The sequence below is a fragment of the Polyodon spathula genome, chromosome 22 (genome assembly GCF_017654505.1).
Source record: "Polyodon spathula isolate WHYD16114869_AA chromosome 22, ASM1765450v1, whole genome shotgun sequence".
Taxonomy (NCBI): domain Eukaryota; kingdom Metazoa; phylum Chordata; class Actinopteri; order Acipenseriformes; family Polyodontidae; genus Polyodon; species Polyodon spathula.
Window position 1 is genome coordinate 25,690,276 of NC_054555.1, and position 25,291 is coordinate 25,715,566.

At 37.5% G+C, this 25,291-nt stretch overlaps 1 protein-coding gene across 1 annotated transcript; it reads right to left on the reverse strand.

Annotated features, from left to right (window-relative positions):
• Positions 1-4,487: 4,487 nt before the first annotated feature.
• Positions 4,488-21,910, reverse strand: LOC121297179 (refilin-A-like). Its single transcript, XM_041223285.1, has 4 exons — positions 21,806-21,910; positions 20,715-21,065; positions 9,627-9,736; positions 4,488-8,712 (listed from the first exon to the last, which is right to left on the reverse strand). Exons 2-4 carry the CDS (start codon positions 20,931-20,933, stop codon positions 8,379-8,381), a joined length of 663 nt encoding a protein of 220 aa, XP_041079219.1. The 5' UTR covers positions 20,934-21,065; positions 21,806-21,910; the 3' UTR covers positions 4,488-8,378.
• Positions 21,911-25,291: the final 3,381 nt, after the last annotated feature.

Consider the following 25,291-nt stretch of genomic DNA (forward strand, 5'->3'; position numbering starts at 1 on the left):
TCTAAGGAGAATCAGGATCCTATAGGATACTCATCAATCATTAGAAATACTTAATGAAGAAGGAAAGTAACTGATAACTGAAACCTTGCTATTTAATAATTAGCTCTTTAAATAGCATGGTAGACATAGCTAGGTAGTCTGATGATGTAGCTAATTATTAAAATAGTAACATACTATTCTAGTATATATTTTAATATTATAACTGTTAACTTGAATCACTTCTAATTCAGTGACAATGACTACCTAATTGTACCATATGTATCGTCTGGAGCGTATATTGAAAGCATTATTTTACTAGTCGGGATAAAAGGTTTTGAATACCTAGATTAGCATCCAAAGTTCACCCAGTCTGCCTATCGCAAGCATGCATCACAAATACTGAAAAATGAACGCAGAAGCTGTAGTATTAATCTGGGAACCACTTGTGTCACCTTAGTCCTGAACCAATGAATGACGGTGAATATGAAAAATGAGGTGTTGATGTTTCTCACTGACATAAGAAATTCAGTCATTTCTCTAGGAAGCCCAGGAGAGGAGCATGTGTATTTTTCCAGTCCTCCATGAGAAGTCAATCGACAACAGTCCTTCCTCTTGAAATTGCTCTGAAGAAAGATTTAGTGTCTGTAATTGATGGCTATTTTATTAATGCATGCTGTGAGACTCACCTTGTTGAAATGCGGGGTCTCTCTCTCTTGTCTAGAAGTTTTCTTTCTGAATACCACACCAAGGAGTGAAGGATTGACATGAAAAACCACCAGGTACTACCAGGAGGAGCAATGCAAGAGAGCCTGGTCCGTTTTAGAGCTTTTAACCTCATCTCATCTCACCAACCGGGGACAGAATCTGCAATGGCAGTGTATCACACAACCCTGCCCGTTACATATATACAAAACAATGCCCAGGCAATCCCTGAATTAGAAATGAAGTGACTGTTAATGCTCCTGTACATGTAAACATGATAAGCGAGGCTATAGACTCTATTGAATATATTAATGCAAAATCCTGATTCTCTCCCGTTTTAAGACAGTCAGATGATTCAAGAAGATTTGTGCTTTTCAATCTGCTTCAGTCAGTTTAACCCTAGAGCGAACAGTATTTTGAGGCACTAAGCTCTCTATCAGTAATGGGTTAGTGTGCTGTCATTGCATGTGTATTTACAGTATTGGAACACTCATTTTTTTATCAATATGGCATCAAGTACTTCTGTTTGACGCCCTCCATAAGCTTTTCAGCTGAAGGGTTTTAGTACTCGTTGAAGAACAGAGAATGAGATATTTATTTTCATTTTTTTTTTTTTCCTGCACTGTCACCTTGACAAGTGCAAAAATATGAAGTAAAAATGAAAACAATTCCTAGTCTATGCAGTCAAATAAAAAAAGCCACTAACTACAGTAGGATGAGTTCAGCTCCCTCCACCTCATGCCAAGCAAAGCGTGCAATGCTTGCAATAAAAGCACACAATCTTTAATTGCCAGACTTATTCAAAGACATATTTTGGTAACTGTTCATAAGTGCCAGTAATTCAGATGTAATTGCTAACATATGATTTCTCATTCAATGCAGATTCAGATACATTCCATGGGTACTGTATCCTTTACAGTATATATCAATTCAGTGTATATACTCACTATTAATCCATCTTGCAATAAGAGTGACCTGTTATATTGTAAATAGTCATGTTTATACAGTAAATGTAGCCCATTTCCAACTGTGCTTTAATGATAAAGGCATGACGTACTTCATTTAGTCAGGTCAAAAAATGATATAACCATCCTCTGTAATTAAACCAGGTTCATGTTTTCCTTTCCTCTTAAAATAGATTAATTTTAAAATGTCATACCTCTTAAACTAGGGCAACTTAAATGAAGGGACATTTAAACACAGTGCTGTCTAAACTAAAGCAAAACACTTGTGTAATTTAGGAGCTCCTATGGAGCTGCAAGGTGCTAGTTCTGCAATATAAACAGTTTGTAACACTGCTGAACTTTGCACCAGAGCATATGTCTATTGAATCGGGTCTGATGAATGTTAGTCCTTAAAGAGTGAGCATGCAGGTAAGCCTGGCGGTGCATTCACAGCAGAGCCCATGCCTGGCCTGGCAGCAAAACGAACTGATGTGCCACCAATTGAAGCGATCTAAAGAGAGAGGCTTTAACTCAGGAAGGAGCGTGCATAGCACAGCATGGCATCAGGAGAGAGGCTGGAAAAATAACCCTGCATAACACAGCATGGCATCAGGAGAGAGGCTGGAAAAATACCCCTGCAGCCAGCCAGTCCGTTCCCAAAAACAAATCCAAGTTTGTTTGTCTCTGATGTTTTAAAAAAATAAAAATAAAATAGTCGCATAAGATGTTTGTGGACCATCAAGGCTTTTTCCTAGTTAGCACACTGGTGTCTCTGTTTAGTGAATGACTAAGAGCATTAACTGCTACATCACCCTGTAAACTCTTCCTCCCAGTTATTCATTTCTGATCCATTGTAAATTTGTAATCCCAAAATAGATATCAGTGTAAAAACAATGTATGAAATATTTGTGTGCTCTGGAGACAGATATAAAGCGTGAGGTTTGAAGCTGCAGAGGCCGCAATGAGAACGGGACTCCAGCCCTGGAGAATGAGATCTCAACTCAATCTTCAAAGAGACCATCTCACTGCACCAAAGTGTTAGCGCACATTTTTCCATTTAAAAGCTGGCCACGTTAATTGAGTGACCTTTTCCTTAAGTGCCCTGATGTCTGGGAAACTTCCTTGCTTGTGTATAGGACAAATTAAATTCCTTTCCGCAGACATGAAAGCTTGGGAAAGCAGGGAGTTCCGATGAATGATATATACCTCTTCGCTGTTTTTTTTCATAAATGTTGAGTTATTCCAATATATTTCAGATGGCTGCTCACAATAGGATATGCAATATCAAATTGGATAGAATTGATTTTCGTCCTTTAATTCCTATTCCAATATTCTTTTTATATTGATAATGTTTTCATTATTTGCATGATGCAGTCGTTAACATGCCAACATTAAAATAAAATAAAAATGATTTTAAATAAATACGTGGATCTGAATGCTGAATGAGCTGATGCTACATTTTACTATTTTGTTTTTTGCTTGTATTTTGTAATTATGCACAGTGGTTACTAATTAAGTTCAAACTCTCTTCAATGGTTCATCTGCAGTGAGTCTATGTGAGTCACAGCAAGGTACCAGCATGCAGCCAATTATCTACATATCTTGGATCAAGGTAATAAAAAACAAAACAAGGGAAGAAGTAAAACATTCTCAGTAGAATAAAAAGTAATGTGCATTGTGAAATTTGCTTTCAGGCATCAGTTAGCAGACAGAGACATATTTACTAATGGTTGGATACCTGTTTGTATAACACAGTTGTCTTTGGATGATACCTGTGTACACACCATAATAGTTCAGATTCTGCTGGACAAGAGGTTATGAAAATCAACCACAAGACAAGAAGCATTTTATTAAGATATACATTTGTCTTTTTTTATTCTTTTCTTATTGGCTGTTCAGAAAAGCATCAACATGGGAATTATACAAAAATATAAAGGGAATTGTGAAGTGCCTTACTGCCACATTTACAACATGAAAGTATTTTACAAGCAGTTGTCAAGAAGTTAGAAAAACCAACAGTTATTACAACAAAACCTGTATTACACATACTCCCTTCACTTCACCTTTCGCTACTCTGCTCGGACCAGCTTCATCTTTCATTGCCACCCAGGAAACGTGTGCCGTGGGTACTGTGGTAGAGAAAAACTACCAGCTTTAAATATTCAAAAGCACAGTGCTGAATGCTGGAAGGCCGCTACAGACTGAGACGAGAAAGCAGGTCAGCTGGTATCCATCTTTCTAGGATGCAGGGTTGGGGGGGGTTTAAAAAATGATTGTACAAAACCTTTGAAGATTTCTTATGGGTGGCTGCAGCAGCATTTAATAATTAGAGTCTGGAGATAAGGAAATCTAGCAGGGTTTGATGAAGTGCTACTGAAACTGGAACCCAGCTACAGCATTTGATAAACTTGTGTGAAGTAGAGTTTTGTTCAACTTCATGATTGTTGACTTAAACAAGGTGTAACTTAAGGTAGCATTTCGACTTTTTTTTCAATGTGCTTTACAGAAAGTCACCATTGATCAATATGGTAGAGAGACAGACTTTGACTAATGTAAAAACTACTGAAGTTCCCTGCCTTCTTTTACAGGCTATAACAATAGGAACAACTCGCTTTATTTCTGTAACTATATTTAGAACCTTGGCAACTGATTGGAACTTTTGTATAAGGCACCAGCTTTTGTTTATTTAGTCCATATCTGTGTTTCTGCCTCTTCACCACAATCACCTTCATTCAACAGTCTGAAACAGCAATTATACAATTCCAGCCCAGCAGCTCTCACTGTTCAATCATTATTGTTAAACATACAATGTGACCCACACTTGTATAAAGTTCATAAAACATACTCCTTTTTCTCATAGTCTTTCTGCGATTAACTTTTAATTTAAAATGCTGGTACATAAACATACAGTAATAGCATTATCTTCACCAGAATACATATTTCTTAAATAAAAAACATGGCAGCAATTCTATAATGCAATTATGCAGTGTTGAACAACATGAAGAGAAACTGGCAGACTGTGTTTAAGGAAAAAAACAGAGGAAAGCAAAATGTAAAATAAGACCAGTAACACAAACATTAAAAGGTCAGTACATAACGTACCTGTATCAGGATGTATATTTATCAACACTTTAGTTTAATGATCCATTATGAAGAATTCATTATACATCTAAATGTGTTATACAGGATGTATTAGGCAGCTATTGACATTACCTATTAAGAATAATAGGCAAATCAGGAATTACAAGAAACATCATAATTACTTTATAATATGAGCAAGGTGCATGTAGAATTGCATTATGCTAAACAGTTTTCCTTGTTAATAATTGTCAAAATCTTTAATAAGATGAAGGCATTAAAAACGTTAATGTCAGTTTGATTACAAATATTGCAATGAGGTGCAACATCACAGGCAAGATTGGTTTTCTAGCAGTGATGAACTGGATACATATTAACATCCTGAAATCTACAAAACAACTGACCACGGAATAAGATATTTATACTTCCATCAGTATGTCTTATTACAAATCACATAGCATGTCGCTAAAACTCTCCATGTCTTCGGTGAGGATAAGTTTCAGTAGCATATGTGGCAGCCTGTCTCCCTTTTTATTAAAAACATAACCATTAAGATTCAGTGGCTACAAAACCCACCCCTGCAAAATCAAAAGTACTTTCATTCATTACATATACAGCCCTTACATTATCTCACAATAGGTGCTGAAACTGAGTCATGGCACAGCTGCACAAAAGGGAATCTGTACCTTAGATTAGGCAGCCAGGCTTCTGTTTCAATTCACTTAGCACATTTTTTCTAGGTCAAGACTTTTTTGTGTTTCTGGGAGGGCAGTACTCAGCGTTAGCATCAATGTTTAAAAGTTTATCCTTCAACAACAAATTAGAAATATTTGAAGAGGCATAAACCAATCAAAGTGTTGAACTGATCTCAAAATCATCCATTTTTTTTCCTCCCAACTAACATGCAAGGTGTTTAAAAACTGACTATTTTCATTTTTTTGTTTTGTTTTTGTTTAATTGATTAATTTGTTTTTAATGCTCTTCATTTTTCAGTCATAAAGAAAAAAAAATCCTCAAAAAGATTTGGTCACTTCTTCAAGTACTATTGATATATTTTTTTCATTTTTATATGATTAAATTTTAAGAGTTTGCACGGCAAACAACATGAAAGACACTAAGTTAGATTTGTAGGGCAGCTAAACTGGATTTAAAGTGTAGGTGTTATATAAAACAAACCCACCATCAATCTTTGAATTATACAACATTGTTTTCTTTCAAGGTCAGCCACCAAGCCACTGTACACAATACAGGCCAGCCACCTTCCAGTCTGGCATTCTACTGTATCTGAAAAAGCAGTCTCGCAGTGCAAATCCTTTCATCGAAACCATGGTCTGATTTTCATCACCATGTTATTTTTTTTAGCAGTACTCTCATTTTTATGATTAAGGGTTTGAAGTTATGGGTGGTCATTTGCCTACACAAGAGCTGATATGCTCTGTAAAGCACCTTTAAATGATTCAGTAGAATACAAAAAGATGGATAAGGAGTACATTTCTCTATATTGGAATAAATGACATGCGGCTGATACTGGGTAGTATCAGATGCTGCTAATCTTCAGATTTATAAGGTAGTGCTACGTGCACATGCTGTATTAGCAACACAGCGTGGTGGCGGCATGGCTTTACAAGTGTTTTTTTTATGTTTCAGTCGTCTTTTATAAGTGCCTGTGACAAGCTGTAAAAAGCTGATTTATGATTCATTGTGCTTCCTGCTTCTTGCCCTGCTTCCTGCACCAGGCCAGGGTCCCAGGCTTGTAAATCACTGTGAAACAATGGCAGACTTGAGGGATTTCCTTCCAGTTACATTTTCTATCCTTGAACGCAATCTGTGGTGGCTGGTGCTCACATCGCATTAACTGCAGCGCAGCTTCAAGAAACACAGGCATCTACCTGCAGGGCTGAAATGTTTGAGGCTTGCTAGCACATAGGGAATACATTTTGTGTGTGAATTGAAAAGTAGACTTGTGCTAAGGGCCTAAAATGTATGTCAAAAGTAAAATATAATCCATGCTGTTTAGTAAACCCCATTACCGACTTCTGAAAATGAGGGCCCAAGATGCACAAATGGAAAGAGGAGATGAGACGAATGATATTGCACAGTGATATGAATGTTTACAGTGTCCATGTCTCGGTCATTAAAAAACAACAAGCATATTTCCTAGATGAGGTTACAACAACAAACCAGGGCTACCTAAGCCAGTTACTTGGCATTAGCAGTGCAGTAATGCAATACAGGTGTGGAGGATTTAAGATAGATATATATAGAGCAGAGGACACAAACATTGCATCACTTTAGATTTTCCCTAAATTTCGACCTTATAAAGATATCTCACAGATACTGTAGGTACAGCGTATGGCATAAACCGGGCCTCCAAGACAATGCCAAAGCTAAGCAATGACCAAAGCTAAGGGAAGGCCCACAGAGACCTACCAAACAAACCAGACTCCTCTTCACTTTGGAAAAGTCATCTCTTTGGTGGTGTCATTTGAACTTGTTTTTTCTCATTGACAGTGTTTTGTATTTTTTAAGAATGACTGACAAACATAAGATGGAGCACAATTCTTGTCCGTGTCTGTAGCATCAGCTTTTCCACTTGAAAATCCTGCTTAGCTGTCCTTCAGAATGTAATGTTACCTTTTTGACTAGATACATTTAGCAAAGAGAAAAGCTGGTTAAAGTACATTGACAAAATAATTTAATACGTTATGATAGAATTACACTGCCACAAGTAAAACAAGCATTCCTACTGAAGTAATAAGGCCTTGCATTGCTGATATCACTTTACAAATCAGTACATTGCAGCTTGACCTGATTCTGTATGAAATCTTTGGTCCACAATACAGACAATTTGATTTTTTTTTTTTTTTTTTTGCTACCACCAAATCATGTTTAAAAAAGAAAACAAAGGCACTTATATTATACACCAGGTGAATGATTTTACTCATGAGCATAGTAATCTGTTTCAGAAACACAACCAAAAATATATTAAAATTAATCTGCATTGCGCATTCAAACGCTTAATATTACATCCAATATTTAAAAGGCACTACCCGGACACTTGGCAGGATATTGTTTTCATATAAAGTTGAGATGTGGTTTTGGACAAAATATACTATTGGTTAATACATGAGGGCTCTCTCTCTGACAGTAGCGCTGGCAATTTCAAATGAAAAATGTTTGGTATACTGAGCAAAAGGACCATGGTGGGTATACCAGAGCATCAAAGGCACCACACCTGCCTAATCTTATCATAAACTCTCAATTCTGTTTCCCTCATACACCCCTGCTACATCTGGCAGGCAGTTCGGAGTCTTGTGGGAGTAGTGTCTAAGGAATGAAAGAAAAAGAGCCGGTCTCCCAATCTCACTCCCAACCCAGGAGATACAGTCATAGTCTTGACGGGGCACACTCCACCAAATCCCAGAACACAAATAAACACAGATCACAAACTGAAACAAAAATAAGAGCGTTACCCTATACCAAGACGACCAAGCAATAACATTAAAAATGTCTGCTTTAGGCAGCAAACGTATATGATGTATATAAATATGTACACTCATCCAGACAGCGCAAGTCCTGCTATTAAAATTTCAAGTACCTTTTCTTTGTTAGCAAAGAGCTGCTAAGCCCAGCATGTCAATCTTAACAGGACTCTCTCATTATTGGATGCACCAGTTAAAGGTCCTCTGTGTAGATTATACAGGGACTGGCGTCCTCGCTTGACTTCAGCTGCACGCTGGACACAAACCACCTCTTGGTGCTGGCAGAGTTGTAGTTGAGGGTGGTTCTGTAAATGTTCTTGGCGTGCTTGGGGAAGATGATGGTCGTGCTCTGGAACCACAGTGCTTTCTGTCGGGGCTCGAACAGGAGCTCAGACTTGTAGTTACGCCACGTGCAGTTAGGGGCCGCTATGACGGTCTCGCTGTAAGAGGTGACAGTGGGGATCGGGGCGCAGTAGACTTCATTTCTGTAGTGCTTGTCGGAGTCGTACTTCACCTCCGAGTTGCACCTGGAATAAAAAAGAAATGCAATTTAAATTAAAATAAGTTGTTTGATAAAGCATTCATTTGGAACGCTCTATGTGTAACAGGGCGAAGGCTGGGTGCAAACTGGGGGCCCCGCACACCGCAAGCGAGCATCTTAACCACAATGCAAAAGAGCTGGGCTCCTCTGCATTCGTGGTTTTAGAGCTTTTAACCTCATCTCACCAATGGGACGACAGAATCCAACACTGCCCGTACATATGCTTATTTTCAAGAATGCAACAACAAGGGGCAAAAGATAGTGTCCTTGCTCCATCACAGCAGCTCCAGGAATGACTTTTGACAGCTAAGAATAACTAATTCCACTCTGAGAAGAACAGTACCAGTTCCAGAAACTAGGTGGCACTGCTATCTAAATATAATCAATAAGGATCTAATCCACAGAGCAGGCGAACTAATGCTGGCTCTATCATGAATTAAATACTGAAGAAAATGTAAACCCACCACCACTCAGAAACATGCACATATCCCATATACAGGTTCTCATTACTGGTCGAACTGTTGCTGGTCAATCACCACCCTACCCTTAAGAAAAAGTCCCAGACAGGATTTGCATATCAATGGATCCATTATAAAATTCTAATGATCTAAACCTCACAGATCATCTCAGCCAATCATATTTCAAGGTGTATTTAAGCCATAATTGTTTTTTTAAGTGTAGCGCACAAGGAGGTTAACAATCATTAGAAAGGCTTGGCAAGTCGTTTATTTTACAATTTGGAATGTTTCCCTCCACCTTCACTGCACTTAAAAACAAATCATGCACCGTTACTTTACAGAAAAAAATACCTTGAAACATGTTTTGTTTCCTTTCTTTTTCTTTTTATACTGGGCTATTTGAATGAATCTAGACAGTCTTCACCTGCCTGTTTTAACTGACCTGATTTCTTTAGCTGGTTCTGATTTCACCTCGATGCTTTCTCCGAAGAACACCGGGTACATTCTGGGCTTCATCTCAGTCCCAGGGGAGTTCAGGAGGAGATACGGCAACTGGGCACAACAGGGGAAGGAAAAGGTGAGACGCATTCCATTCCAGAATCGGACTAAAATGTTTTTTAAAATGATTTTTTAAAACTATACTATTATATACTACACAAACACCTTTCACGTAACTTTCCAAGGCTCTTTGCATACTGTCGGTTGACAAACCAGAATAAAAAACATATATATATATAACATATATATATATATATATATATATATATATATATATATATAAATAATAAATATTTTATTATCTTGTCTATTAACCAAAATAATAAGAACAGATTCAGAACGGATTCAGAAATAAATAACGTTTAGAGTCTGGTGGCAAAGCATATCATAGTTTGGTGTCTTTACAAGATTATGTACTGATTCCCTGGGATTAGCGGAGGAAACAGATACCAATATTAATGTTTTAAAGGTTAGCAAGGGTCACCTTTCTCTTTAGTTGGATGTACAGTTTCACCTACTAATTACAGCAGGGGTGTCCAATCAGGGTCATGAAGGGCCATTCCACTCCAGGTTTAACAGGTAAAACGATATAATGAAGTATGTATGTCAGGGTCAATTAAACAATTCAGAACAGGGCTAGAAGAAAGACAAGGAACGGAATGGGCAACTCTGTACACCCCTGAGCTACAGCTCTGTACACCCCTGAGCTACACCTGACCTAGAGTACATGGCATGATTGGTATATGGATAGTCTCTTATTTGATAGTATTTTCCTGTTCGGCACAGGATGCATAGTCCTTGATGTATAAGGATTATTTGTTTTTTGTGTGATATGCACGCGTGAAAACAAAACTGCAAGCTGCCAGTTCTTTGTAAATTGGCTTAAGTTTGCTTGGTAAATAGCAGCCGAAAAGTATGATAAATGCTCTTGTGTTTCATTGTTTGTTGGTTGTTCTTTTGAATGGTCGTTTAGGTTGTTTTTTTTTATTGCTGTTGTTTTTTGCTGACCTAAGCAGGGACGTATGAACAATGTCCCTTTTGTACTTCAGCCTGGGTTTTATGTTATTTTAAATCCCCCTGTCTATCCCAATGGATCTGCTTGTCAAAGCACAAATCAAGCCAGCTTTTAAAGTGAAACCTCTTTACAACTGTATAAGCCTTGGCATTGGTGGCTACGGCTGAATCTGTTCTGCGATACTGGAGCAAACTAGACAACGGCTATATTATTTTGGAGTGAGAAAGGCTTTACGTTAATTAACTTAATGGAAGAAAACTCCTTTGTGTCGTATAGTTTTAACACAGCGAATGTGTGCAGCCAAGCAAAGCAAATCACTCTTAAAATGTTTAACTGCTTCTCGCGCCCACTCTCTAGCTGTTATCAGCCTCTGGCTCTAGGGTACATTGTTTACTTTTTCCCAGTGGTGTTGCTAGGGTATTTGGACATTGGAGGGTACCATGCTGCTGAGTCTCTGCACATTTCAGGCATTCAAGCACAGTCAGCAAAAGGGATTATCTACAGAATCACCAGTTTGTTTACACCTTTATTTAAATTTACAGAACCTTAACATGTCAGCTTTAAAAAAATATGTGCTATTTAAATGTTATTATTGTACTGTTATTATTGCAATACAGTAGCCAGGTGTGGGAAGAGTAGTGCATAATGCTGCTGGAGGTACCCCACTGCTTACTCTCCTTGGCAGTTTAGAATTTACATACACTCCAGACAGGGAGCTAGTTTCTCCAGAACTACGCTGAGTCAGCTCCAGCCTCCATCCTGCAGTCGTCAATGTCCAGCGCAGGTTTGAGTTACAAACAGATTCGCAAAATGCTTTTTAACCCTATGTTGCATGGCACGAGTGACAACCAGTCACAAAACGAAAGAACATGAATCAAAGTAAGGACCAGCTGGAGTGTCCAGCAGGATCGACATAACCATGAATTGACGCGGCATTGAACTACAGATACAGACTACTACTGATACTGATGATGATGACAAAAAGAAAAGTAATTACTGCACCTCGAGTAATGTAAGTACTTACAGTAATGTAAGTATATTAGTACAGCCACAATACACTGCATATACTATATTGCAGATCTTCACATAGCGTATGTGCTGTTTGCAAAGGGTTTTGTATGAGTATCGAATAAGCAACCAGAACAGCAATACTTTTTCTTACAGTATCAGGTCTACTCGCTGGCCTGTCTGTACTATCTCTTAGTACACCTGCTCAACCCATCACAACACATCAATAAATCACTGCAAGTCAGAGCTTGTTCCAGTTGCTAAAGATATTGTATATTTTGGTAAAACATGTATCTGCTTTTCATACTGTAATGTATGTATGTCCAGGTATACAATTTTTTTTTTTTTTTTTTTTTTTTTTAATTAATTATTGAATGCTCATTCTTTCTGTCACTATCAAAAAGTAATTATTTTAACCATTTTAATGCTGGTGCTCAGTGGACCCCAATGCAAAAAAAAAAAAAAATCTTAATAGTGGGACAATGGGTCCTATGGCCCACTGTGCTGGAATCACTACTTATTTAATTTTGTTAGGTCATGTAATAACGCTATGATCCCTTAAACTGGGATATTTAACCTAAATGAGGGGAAGTTTTCAACACAATTTAATAAGGGGAAGTGGAAAATCCAACTCTATGACAGGTGCAGGGCGGACAATAGATGAGCCATATAAAAGAACTTTCACTCTCATTGTGCTTTTCCTGTTATTTTAACTTATACCTGGACTCCCTCGAAACGCGCTTTTAAACCAGACAGAAGAAAACAAAAGAGACCTCCCAAGATGAGTCACTGAGTCAGCCGTTCTCTCGGGGAAGACACAATGCTGCACTAGCACCCGAGATACAGCAGTAGCATTCTTATTATAGCCTCACTGACTGGAAGGAGTTGCGTAGCAAGTAACACATTATTGCTACCTGCGACACGACTACAAACCAAAATGCCAAACGTTAATACGAAACGTAATTTTTAATGTGTAACCCACATTCATAACTCCAGTATTGAGTGCTGCTTGAATGCAGTTCATTATAAGTATAATGGATTACTGTAGAGTAGTCGTGTCTCAATTGTCTAACACCCAAAAATGCTCCACTGTGTGCAGAACAGTGTCCAGTGCTCAAAATAAATTGTGCACTCAAAACAAGAATGGCATACGCTGTCTGTAATCGAACAGTGAGACTGTAAATTGCATGGCAGCAGCTGATAGTTCAGTAACGCAGATGCATGCATTTTAGCTTATATTTTATGAACTTGCGTTTTGATATTTTTAAAATTGTCCATTTGTTTTAAGTACAGATGAGGGAATCTCCTTAATATTTTCTTAAGAACTATGTTAAAATAGCAATGACGTTGGAACAGCTTTATATTTAGAAAAAATTACCACAGATACATAATGAATGCCAAAGGTTTTTTTTTTGATAAACTAATTTGCCTAGAGCTGTGCCTGGGTGTATAGACACATATAACTTTATCCAATGAGAAAAGAGAGCTCTATTATTCACATATACAGCTGCAATTAATTGTTTCTTTAGTCATGCCAGAAGCTTCCTTTAGTTGCTGTTGCCCTTCTATCTCATTACCACTGGTACATGTATCTGAGACAGACATTTTTTTTTCATTTTGTTTGCCTTGGTTTTTATAACTGATTTTGCACCTTTTCTGTACTCTTGCAGAAGTCCTCCTTTTAGACATTAAACAATAGAAATGAAAACTGACGGTGCTAGAGGACAGGTTTCACACATTACGGAAAGTGCTGCTCCAAAAACAAACAACCTTTTAGTATTATCAACAGAAAAATGCGTACCTTTATGCTGCGTTCATGAAAGTCTTGCAGACCGTTTTTCTTCTTTCAAAAAGATCAGTCATCAATAATGCAGGCCTCCAGCAAATTGTACTGATAGCACAGTACTGAACAATTATAGGATTAGATAATGTCTAATCCTAGAATTGATTCAATCAAGTTTGAAGAAGCCAATATAAAAATAAAACACAAATAAAAACTGTGTAAACCATTTCCTCAAGGTACTTTATTAAAACAAGGTGCTTAGCCTGTCATTAAAGTATTAATTCATCTTCACACATATCGATACTGATCCCAGTCTCCTCTGTAAATATATACTAAGCACTCAGAAACATGTAGGCTATCTGATTCATTAAAGAAACATAGATTCAGCTGCCAAGTAGAGGGATTACATGCTTACCAAAAACAAAGTAACGTCTGCTAAAAAGTCAAACTTAAACATTTCTCAGAAGAAAAAAAATATGTGAGGCTATTTCTGTTTGTTCATTTCAAATGCAGTTTTGTAGGTCAGGCCTCTTGAGGTAAAGCTACCAGGCTTCATGAGAGCCGGAGACGGTACTCGAAAACAATACATAGAATAGACCTACAAGCCATTGCAACAGGGAGGACGTACGGAGTAATTGGTACGGACAAGAGAGTATTAAGTTATTAAGTAAAAAGACTAATCTAATGGTGGGGCTTATTTAGTTTCCTGTCAGTTAATTAAAAAAAAAAAAAAACATGCAGGTGTTTGAACCCTAGTGTGTTACATGTTTCAAGCATTCTTGGAAGATAATTAAAAATACAAACAAAAACATTTTAATATCTCATAAGTAACATGTTTTTAAATCTATACAAAAGCATTATGCAGTTAAATTAAATGTATTTAACTGGGAGATACCCTACTGAAACATACTGTAACATCTCATTGTTAACAGTGTCCTGTCAATTCAAACAGTTACAAATTCAAAAAAATACTAAACATTCAATAGTAAAGATCACTTTATACATATAGTATTCAGTAACAGTTATAATACATCACAAAGCTTGCACATTAAAAATACCTTATTATTATCCCAAGTGTAGCTTCTCTGTAAACCTACTTGTTTCCAAAATACAAAGCTCAGTTCCTGCAGAATGAATATTGTGTTACTGTCTTTCTTTCTTTCTTTCTTTCTTTCTTTCTTTCTTTCCACTTAGCTTTTTGTTACTCTTGGAATGGTAGGTGGCCCTTGGATATTACAATATATACAAGTGTAAAAGTGTACATGCGCGAGTAATCGATTAATTAGAAAACTATGCTTTTGATGCCCAGTTGATAGCTGTGCAGTATATTACAGTACATGCACGGCAGATTGGAATGCAATCTGAGTGAATTTACGCACAAAAGTGTTGGGAACACTAGTCCCATGCACAGTAAGTGCACTGTAAGGGAATACTCAACCCGTGCACAGTATGTGTCTATTGGAAAGCAGCACCAGCCGGAAAAAAGTGTTTATTTTCCCCCCAAACTGATTAGCACAGCCCCAAAGGTTTGTTATCACAGGTGAAGGCAGGTTTCCTGGTGGAATTAAAAAAATCTCATGTTTTAGGGAAGAAAAAAAAAGTACTATACTTTTCCAAAGGGATGCATGTAGAGCTTCTCTCGAGCGATTACAGGGGACACACGTGTGAAATTTAACTTTGACAAATGTGCATGACTATCAGAAATTACCATTAATCACAGCAAAAAAATAAACGCTGAAAAAAAGACAACACTTAGTACGCGTTATGGGCTTACTGGTATTTATTGACTTTTTAGATTTTTTTTTTCCTTCCCAGTATTAGCTGCTGGTTCATGCCCTCATAAATTAACTTTTTGTCTGCTGGATGTCTATCCAATGTTTTGGAATGGAAGAAAAAAGCCTGTTCTTAGATTTCTAATGTGTTTTAGGAACATTTCACTTGATAGCGTATTAAATGAGCTGGAATGAATGTGTAATCACTGACTAAATAAACTGTACGTGTAAATGTGTGTGCATTTCACAGAGTTTTATGGGTTATGTTTCTGCCATTTAAATACATGATATTTCTATAATTCTGGGACAAAAAAAAGGTTTCATTAGCTTCTCTAGGTAAATGCTTATTAATTGTTTATTCAGTTTGTGAATTTAAAAGGAATATAAACACTCCATGTCAGCTCCATGTCAACTAGCCAGGTAGAAGTCTATGAACTCTAATAACAGAATTCCCAATCTGAAACGAGAACCCTGCAGAATTGTCCCGTGACGCTGCTGATGTTGACACAGACAAAAGAGGTTCGGCGCACTTAAGGACAATCCTCAAAGCACTGTACCGAGAATCCACAGAGCAGAAGAATCAACAGGAAGCCCCACACTAACACATTCACACACAAACATAACTAGGTGTAATGGGAACAAGTCACCATGCAACTCTGATATCTAGCAACATTAAGCTCATATGACCCCTATAATCAAAAGACCATCAAAAGCCATTCATCTGCATTAAATAATAAATCCACTGTTCTTTAGTACAGCCAGCGGTGCTTAGACAACAATGCAGAACTTTCAGAAACAGGTTAGCTATTAAATAAAATAAAAACTACATTATGACCTACTGTACTTCCCTATTGTATTTCTCACTTAAAAAGAGGAAACACATACAATACAGTACGGTGCTGTTGATTTACGATATTAAAATAGTAGCTTCTAAAGGATTACCTCTTACAAGGAAACAAGCTGTTTAACCAACAAAGAGTATATTTGAAGCACCATGGAGAATCGTCCTTATTTCAGACACTGTGCACCTCATTCAAGTGCTTACTTTATGCACTAATATTGTGAAATATCCCAGAAAGAAAATTGAGAATACTGGCATGTATGGTACATCTTCTTTTATGGAAAATATTGGGTATGATTGAGAAACAACATGAGTTTAAAAATAAATACATTCATATATTAAAAAATATATATATATACCTTACTTATCTCCTTATATATAAACAGTGTAGGTAGAAAGTATGGCACCTCATGCTGTCTATACAGATTAATACAGTGTCTGACCATGTATAGTTTACCATGCCCAGTTTCTTGTGGCTACAGATAAACAACCCAATGGAAACACTGCAGTTCTAGCCGGCACTATGAGAGCTTCCTCTGAAAGTCGTGGGAGCACACCTTGATTCTGCCTTGAACCCCCTATCATTCAGTCCTGGAGACCAGCACAATGGCTATGTGAAGAGCAATGTCAACTGGGGTCCTACAGCTGTATGGCCACAAGGTCTGCATCGCCCAATAGAACGAACTCATTTTGCTTGATAAAGTCGAATGAAACCTGCTGAATAATGTTACGTTAACCTATTGAATTACATACCGCTTTGCAGTTTTCCATATTTTTTTTTTTCTCTCAATCCTAAAATTCTAGATGATATAAAGCCGTAGCTGTAGATTGGGACCTCCAAACTCATTTCACTAAAGGACTAGAGGTGAAAACAAATGAAATCAGCTGTACCTAGCCTGCACCCGGGTCCTTTTCAATAGCCAACTTAATGTCTGTAGCTGCTGGGCAGGTGGGGCTGATGCCAGACGGGGTTACAGAGGAGTTTGCTGCTGTTAGCTCAGATCATTCCCGTGGTCTCGATCAGCAGTCCACATTACTAACCCCTGTCTCACTGCACAGTTCAAACCACGGGCAGGCAGGCTCACAGAGCATAGAGGTCGCAGTAGGTCATGGTTCAAGTGCATTAGCAGCAAAGTGCACAGGCAACACTACACTGAATTAAACATGATCTTTCCCATAGAAAATGACTGGGAAAACTTTTTGTTGACTAGGAAGTACTGTATTTACTTGAATTTAAGTCGCACTTTTGTGGCCAAAATAAAAGTTTGGGGGGAGTGACTTGGATTCAAGGTTTTTTGCAGATGTCAATTATTCTGGTGCGCTTGAACAAGACCAACTGTACACAGCACTGCCCACTACATATATTACAATCCTTACATTACCGAAAGTTAAAATGGCTGCACAGCCAACTTCATGAACATTTTTTAATGCAGCTTTCAAAAGAAAAATAATTTTGTTTACTGAAGAAAAGAGAAACTGCGAGATCTGAGATGTGTCAGAAGATGGAGACGCAGTCAAAAGGCTGTGTAACACTATAATATTACCATTATAGTATTTGTTGAAAAGATCAACGTGGGTCTGGCTTCAAAATGGACAATAATTTATTATTATAGCTTTCTTTCTCTATCTGGAGGAGCACAAGAAACAGGAACACTAAGATATGTACTGCTTAATGGCGGATTCTCCATCGCTCTCACTTACTCACTGTTATTATGGTCTGGGCCTGGTTTAGCTAAGAGAACCCCACTAGTGTAAACTCCAAAGTCCTAACTCAAACCTAAAATGAGCTACACATTTCTGACTTGCACTAATTTTGTTTGCTTTACTGGAAAAATTAAACAAACCAGGACAATAAAGCAGACTGAAATAAAGTTCAAGGGAATTTACCCTTTCCCAGCTACCATAAACTGTAATGACTGTCGTTCAACACTGAAAGCACTCTACTGTACTCAGTACATATTTTCTTTTTTCATTTGCATTTATAATATAGTAGGTGATGTACTCTGATGCTTTAATGTACACAGTAATATAAATTGTTATATGACAATACCAGGTATTACTTTATTTAATTACCGTGACCCTAGCCTATGCTTGTAAGCACTTGCTACTTGGAAACGAACAAGATGATTACCCTATTAATTACTCTGTAATTCATATTAACTATTATGTGGTTAATATAATAGATACAAATATTTATGCAAATAGGTACTGACAAAAATTCTTTTTTTTTTTTCTGACACCAATTCTGATACCAAATGGTAGAACAAAACTGAACAATGGACTTTAAATACACAATTCTGCAGAAGTATTATTTCATTAATTGAAGTTAATGAAGAATCTAGCATACCAAGTTTTTAATTCTGCTTCCTTGCAAGCACTTTTATTCCACAGAAGATGCCCCCCCCCCCCCCCCCCCCCCCCCCCACAAGGACAAGGATACCCTGCGTCCTCAGTGAAATGCAGCTCTGTAGGGACAGGCTGGACAGCAGCGACACTCGGTTCCTGACAGACAGGCTGTCTCGGCTTACATGCAAGGCTACAATTCCAAAAATCCAGTCATGTGACAGGCAGGACCAAACTAATAATCAACAAATTCCTAAATTGACAGGCACAGGGAACTGGCACACATTGCCCCCCAAAAAATTAATTTGTGTGCTCTGCAGTCAAGAACTACTGATAAGTGCCGCATGGTAGCTGGCAGTCTTGGAAACTATTTTTAAAGCATACTGGTTAAAGGACAACACAGATCAGGAGAATGTTTAACCTCGTGGAAGCTTCATTCAGAACATGTCAGGTCGGGTTTCTAAACTTGGGCAGTAGGGAGTTGGGAGATGTTAACATGTGATGGACAGTACGTTTTCTGATTTCTGTGTCAGGTTGACGTAATTGAATATCGAAAGCTGGAATGTGTGCTCTTGTGATGGATAGAGCTGCAATTCTATATTCAAATGACAGCAGGGCATTAGATGCAAACAGTTTGCAAACACAGCATTGCATGGCTGCATTGAGAAAACAAAGGGCTGGTTATTTAACTAGATTTGCATGGTAATTTGCTCTCCGTGCAATGCTGAACAGAACAATTAACTATTCTGAGGTACAGCAAATCCTTCAAAAGTCATACAGCTTAGATAACGATGTCTACAGAATGAAGTACAGTTTCATGAAATAACTTTTGCAAATGAAACTCTGTATATATATTTCAGTAACACAATAACATGCTGCTGTTGGGAGAAGGCAACAGGCACTGTCTGGGGTACAGTTAGAATCCTAACAATCTTGCAAAGAACTTTTTATTCTGCTTAACAACCCAATAAATGTCATGTTATTTCTTGTAGGAATTCATCTAATATTGCAGACCTTTAGACGTGAAAACATACAAGCGCTAATTAGAAAATGTTTTTACTTTCAATATGACACATTTTCTGTAATATCTGCCGTACTACTGTGGTGCTAATTCTTTAATATAAATTAATAAAATGTAATTAATTTTGCACAGGTTTAAAAAAACACCCCTGTTGTAACAGTAACTAAAGAAAGAACATAGCTATGAAGAAAATGATTTTCTTTTTGCAGATATTAATTTACTATGACATCCGCTACAAATCTCAAGCATTTTACCTTGCATTTGCGTTACACTGCCTTTTGACTTGGTCAACGTCATTAAGAATTGCACATGAGTAAAATACACAAAAGAACATTACAGCTTACAAACAATGGCTTCCTTAAAAAACCTAACATAGGCATCTAAACCTAATGCTGAGCACTATGTAATCATATCAAATGAATAAGCAGTCTGGAAGGTCAATATACCAACAATGGTGTTCCTATTTGATGGCAGAATGCTCGCTTTGTTTCAGCTAATCTTAGGTATCGACTTGCTTATGTTAGTTAAGTAGTCAACAAGAGCCCGGCCCTGGTCATTTACTTTAGACAGCATAAAACCCAGAATACTTCTAGAATAATGATGTTTCCTATAACAATTCCATCTGAAGAAGTTTATTTTGGGACATACCGAAGTTCCACCCTACCGTTCACTGTGGATCTGAACACGCCAGTTGTCCAAAGTTTACACCACACTCTAATAATTGGTCAAAAACAGGTTGCTATTGTTTACTGCAGTCTACCCTGTTAGCTATGTAGGTATTCAGGTTTCCACTTTACCAGAAATTCCAGCAACTGCTGGTTTAGCTAAAGACCAGCAAAAGTTCAGAACAATAATACACAGTTACTTGCTTATAAGCTAGGGGTAAAGTACAACACATTTATTATAACACAAGACCAGTTCTGTACGCTGGAATTTCTAGCAAGGCAGATGCCCCTCAATGATGGGTAATGATTTACATTACCTGTCTGCTATATTCTGTGGCCAAGGCTATTTATTATTTATAGTCACATATTAACTGGGGGGATATTGATTAACGTTTAATAGGTATCCAGCACCCAGGGCTTTTTAGTAGACTAGCTGTTGGAAGGCTTTACTGTACTGCAATTACATCCCTTTAAATAAATGTGAGTGTGTGTATATTATTAGTATCACATGCTAAACAGTGTTTCCTTTTTTTGTAACAAATACATAGGCAACTAAACAAATACATAAATACTTGGTTTCTTACCAGTTTGCCTTCTTTGCTGTCCTTTCTGTAATTGTATCCATGCTGTTCAATGGGTGTGCTGCTTCGCCCGGCTCGGCTCTCCAGTATACCCGGGGAGATGGAATAGAAAGGAGGGCTGGGGCTCGGAGGCAGCCCTGAATCCGGACTGTCAAGCAGCCCTTCGCGGTTCTTCCCTTTCAAGCTGTCATCCATCGCTTGCAAGTGTAGATGGCCCACCATTTCTGGGGCAACTCAATTCAAACTTGGGAAAACTCGCTCGTAAATGTCAATCTCGATTACGAATTGTGCTAATGTTTAACAAATCCACGATGATAAAATAACAATACCAGGAAGCTCCTGCGTGTGAGTTATCTGCAAAAAAACCCCCCCGAAAAACAGTTAGTTGTCTTGTTGCAATTCTTTTCATCTATTTTGTATCGAAAGCTCTCTGTGTGTGTTTACAAAACACTTTTATTTACAAGCAACACAATAATAATTTAAATGAAATAAATCGTAGATCTAGCTAATACTTATGTCATTATCTGAATCAAACTAAATATGAACTGAATTTTTTAAGCTAACACTTGCTCGGCTAATCTTATACCACTGCGGTGAACATTACAGAACAGAATCAGTGCTTGACTGGAACCTTCTTTTGACAGCTATGCAGTCTGATTTGACTGACAGCGAATATGTAACTCGTGTACAGCGCATTTAAAACGCGAAGGAATTAAGTACCAAAGTGTAAACAAAGAATAGAACCACAAATAGTACTCTACTTTAATTCACGTTCTCGTAAACGCTAATTTGGAAAGTATATACATTAATAATAACACTGACATTTTCAATACACTACACAAATAATATATATATATATATATATATATATATATATATATATATATATATATATATATATATATATATATATATATAACGGCAAAATAATAAATAATAATACAATCCTGTTTTGAGGTAAACTCTACAATAAAGAAACCCGCTTAGTATTGAAATTCTACAGGTCATTATAATTTGTGTACAGAAAACACAAAAAAAAAAAAAAAGAAAGAAAAAACAGACACACATACACACAAAAAATATATTAAAAGTACCCGAGCTCTCTGAAGAATATAGCTCTCGTCAGTACAGTAGTCGGGTTCTTTTTATAAATCCGCAGTCTGTTTGCATCTAGTCTCTCCTGCCGCACTAAACTGAGCAGCCCTGCTTTGAGAGACTGCTCTTAATTCTGAGTGCCAGCTACTTTTCCTACCTGGCGAGATTCCAGCCCCAATGATTATCTGGAACGATTCCAGATCCGGCCGGTAGGGAGAGCTCTCATATACTGTACATCCATCCTTCCAGTAGAGTTGTAAATAAGGAGAGAGAGCGAGGAAAGAACTCCATAGCCTGGACTTTGGCTGATCAGCTGTGAATATCAAACACGTTGCAAATAAAACAGCAACAACTGATGCCTTTGAGAATCCGGAACCTAGGTAAAATCTCCATATGGATAAATTATTACCAAATTGAAGGTATAGGTTTTCAAGCTGCTGTTGTTTTCTACGAGTTGTATGACACAATATAGTATGCTGTCAAATGTTATACTACATACAGTACACCAATACAGGACTGTAACTCTCCCCTCAATCAGCGGAGAATTCAGCACTTGTGATTGGTAGACGGTTTACACTGACTAACCTCTGCAGAACACACTACTGCCTTGGCATAGCTCAGATAATAATAATAATTATTTATTATTTCTAACTCCAGTCAAACAAAACTCCACACAGGGTGAAAGTCGACAACAAACAAAATATTGTGACTTTTTTTTTTTTTTTTAAGGTATATTTAGTTCTTAAAAAGGTGTTTTACAAAGTGGGGACATCCCCACAACATCGTTTTTTCAGGAGTTACTATCTTTGTGGGACATTTTCTCAAATTGTGTCCGCACAATGATAGTAATACCTGCCCACACACACACACACGCACGCAAGCACGCACACACAGACACACACACCCCACAACTTCTTAACAAAGTAGGACTTGAAGCCATTCAGTGAAATATTACATTTCAGTATTGACACTGTATGCTGGTATTTATGTAATTTTTAAAAGCTAATTGACTTTTTTCTTCTTTTTTTTTGTTACTTTGTGATAAACAAAGGACACATGCACTTCCTCTATGATAAAGGCAAAAGCAAAGTTAAGTTGTTTCATCACAGGTTTAATAGACTGTACACAGTTTAAGACATTTATTCATGCTTTTTTCCAGTATAATGGTATATATTGTCTGCACTATAGTCCCATTAATATTATTATTAAAATGAGTTGATTGTATAAAATAAGATGAACAGGCTGATACTGTACGTCATTATTAAAAGTTACGTATACAGTAGGCTTCAGATCATTATATTTTACGTGTGCATTTAATGAGAATATTTTCATATTTCTTGCCTCCCTCCTACACATCTCCGAACAGGATACTGATGCATTCTTTTCCACATCTCCAACAATAGCTACTGTATCAGCACCTTTCTATTTCAGAGGGTCGAGGCGTCTCTTCTCTCACTCAAGGTAAAAAGGTTGAAGGTCTCCTAAGGGCTACAAAACACAACAACATTCTGAGAAGCTAAGCAGCGTTCAGCCTGTTTAGTGCTTAGAGGCAAGGCCTTCGTATGAGATCCTCCCAGATGTTGATGGTAACTCAGTATCATCTTCAATTGCACACCGTTCTTGATTTTGTCGGATGCTGATCTTGAAGGTTAAGTAAAACCTTCAGGACACATTCAGCCCTTATATTGGCCTGTGGGTATTCAAGAGTCTTTGATTGCTCAAGTTTCCCCAGAGAAAGTTGTCTAAACACATGCAAGATACCGTACATGACCTTTGTGAATCTTCTATTGCAACCTGTTCAGCCTAAACCTATTCAATCTGCAAGGGATTCTGGGCTAACGCAAGTTTGTTCAATTCCCCTGCTTGACTACAATATACAGTGTTTACTTTCTTGTTCAATTTCGTCCTTGCATGAAATCACCAAGCAATGGGAATTTGTGCAGTAAGGCACAGTAATAGGTAGTGTCATCTACATTTATTCCAATAAATCTTATTTTTTTTTATAGATGAATTTAAAAAAAAAGTCACGGATGATGAATGCCAACTAAGCGTTACGAGTTACAGTGGTGTCCTGTGGTGTGAACTAAGCACCGTGTTTGGACAGAGATTGAAACTGGACAAATAACAGTGCCGTTCCTGACAAGCACCAGCACCCAAATGTTTATTCAGAACCAAAGTGACACTTTTCCATCCTTTTTTGCATCCTATTAGACTTGTCTTTCCTTGTCACCGTGAACGTTCCCACACACTCACACTTGTGTTGAGCTGCCAGCATATTTTGACACCATAGACTGGGTGCTTTGAGAGACCGGCTTTGTAATAACTGTATTAGTCACTGTCATTGCCAATCTCTATAACTCAATTGAATAAAGTGGCTTAACCTACCTGTGATTAAAATGAAGGTGTGGGAAAGCGATAGACGAAGCAGGTGAAAGTCTTGTACTGCCGTACAGGAGGTTAGTAGGCTGAATTTGACAGAAGTGGAAACTAAAATGCTTTATTTTGGTGAAGGAAGGGTAATTTGATCGGTAAGCTAAAATGATAATTTGATCACAATGGTAATAAATCTTGCTCTCTCATTGGCTGGGAGGGTACATGTAATTGGAGAACTGCTGTACGTACAGCAAATTGAGCATATCAAATGTTGCTACTGGTCGCAAAAACTGAGAGGGAAGCAGTGTATACTGCTGGCCCCAAGAGCTGATCTGGAAAAATCACTGTGCTGTACTTGTGCCCATAACAGTTTTGATGATTAAGGTGTAAAATAACCCCTGAACAATGCTTTGTATTATCAGGTTTAAGTGTCTCTTATCTGTGGCTTTAAAGTGCAGATGTAATACATTCCTCAAGTAGCCACTATCGCAATCCCAAACCTTATTAAGTCATTGAGAACATGTCATTTAAAGATATGTGCTCTGCAACAATAACATTTATTATCCAATTAAATGTAATTCAGTCTTCATGGTGACTGTAGTGGAAACAAAGTAAATAAACCATTTTATAATAATGGAAACAATGAAACCATATACGATAGAAATGTTGGCTTAGTGGCTCTGTGAAAAAACCCAAACTGGTGTTTTCAGCGTGATTCTTGGGAAATGCTAGGCTGTTCCAGTTTGTTGTAGGAACATGTTTTTTGTGCGTTTGGAGGGGGGCAAGTTAATTATAACATTCAACCACTAGCATACATCCCAGCTCTGGGTCAAATATCTATTTTTGAATAATTGTATCTTTTTGGCTAAAACAGGAGAATTATGATACTGAATATGTACCACACAGACAATGGTGCTCAAGATGAAAGACTTCAGATATTTACACATGGATTTGATTTTTCTCAATTACCATCTTACCTGTATTATAAATATTAGAGCCTGCCATGGGTATCTGTTTACTTCATATTGCACTCAAAAGCTAGTCTACCACACGTTATGCTGTATGTGTGCTTGTGTGGAGTGGCGTGACAACCTGTGTCCATGCTTCCAATA

Bases quoted from the DNA above. Each gene is read 5' to 3' on its own strand.
- LOC121297179 (XM_041223285.1), bottom strand. From the start codon at position 20,933: ATGGTGGGCCATCTACACTTGCAAGCGATGGATGACAGCTTGAAAGGG. The intron at 9,737-20,714 runs GTAAGAAACCAA...TGTTGTGCCCAG, and splicing joins ACAGCAAAGAAGGCAAACTG to TTGCCGTATCTCCTCCTGAA. The intron at 8,713-9,626 runs GTCAGTTAAAAC...TTTTTATTCCAG, and splicing joins GAACCAGCTAAAGAAATCAG to GTGCAACTCGGAGGTGAAGT.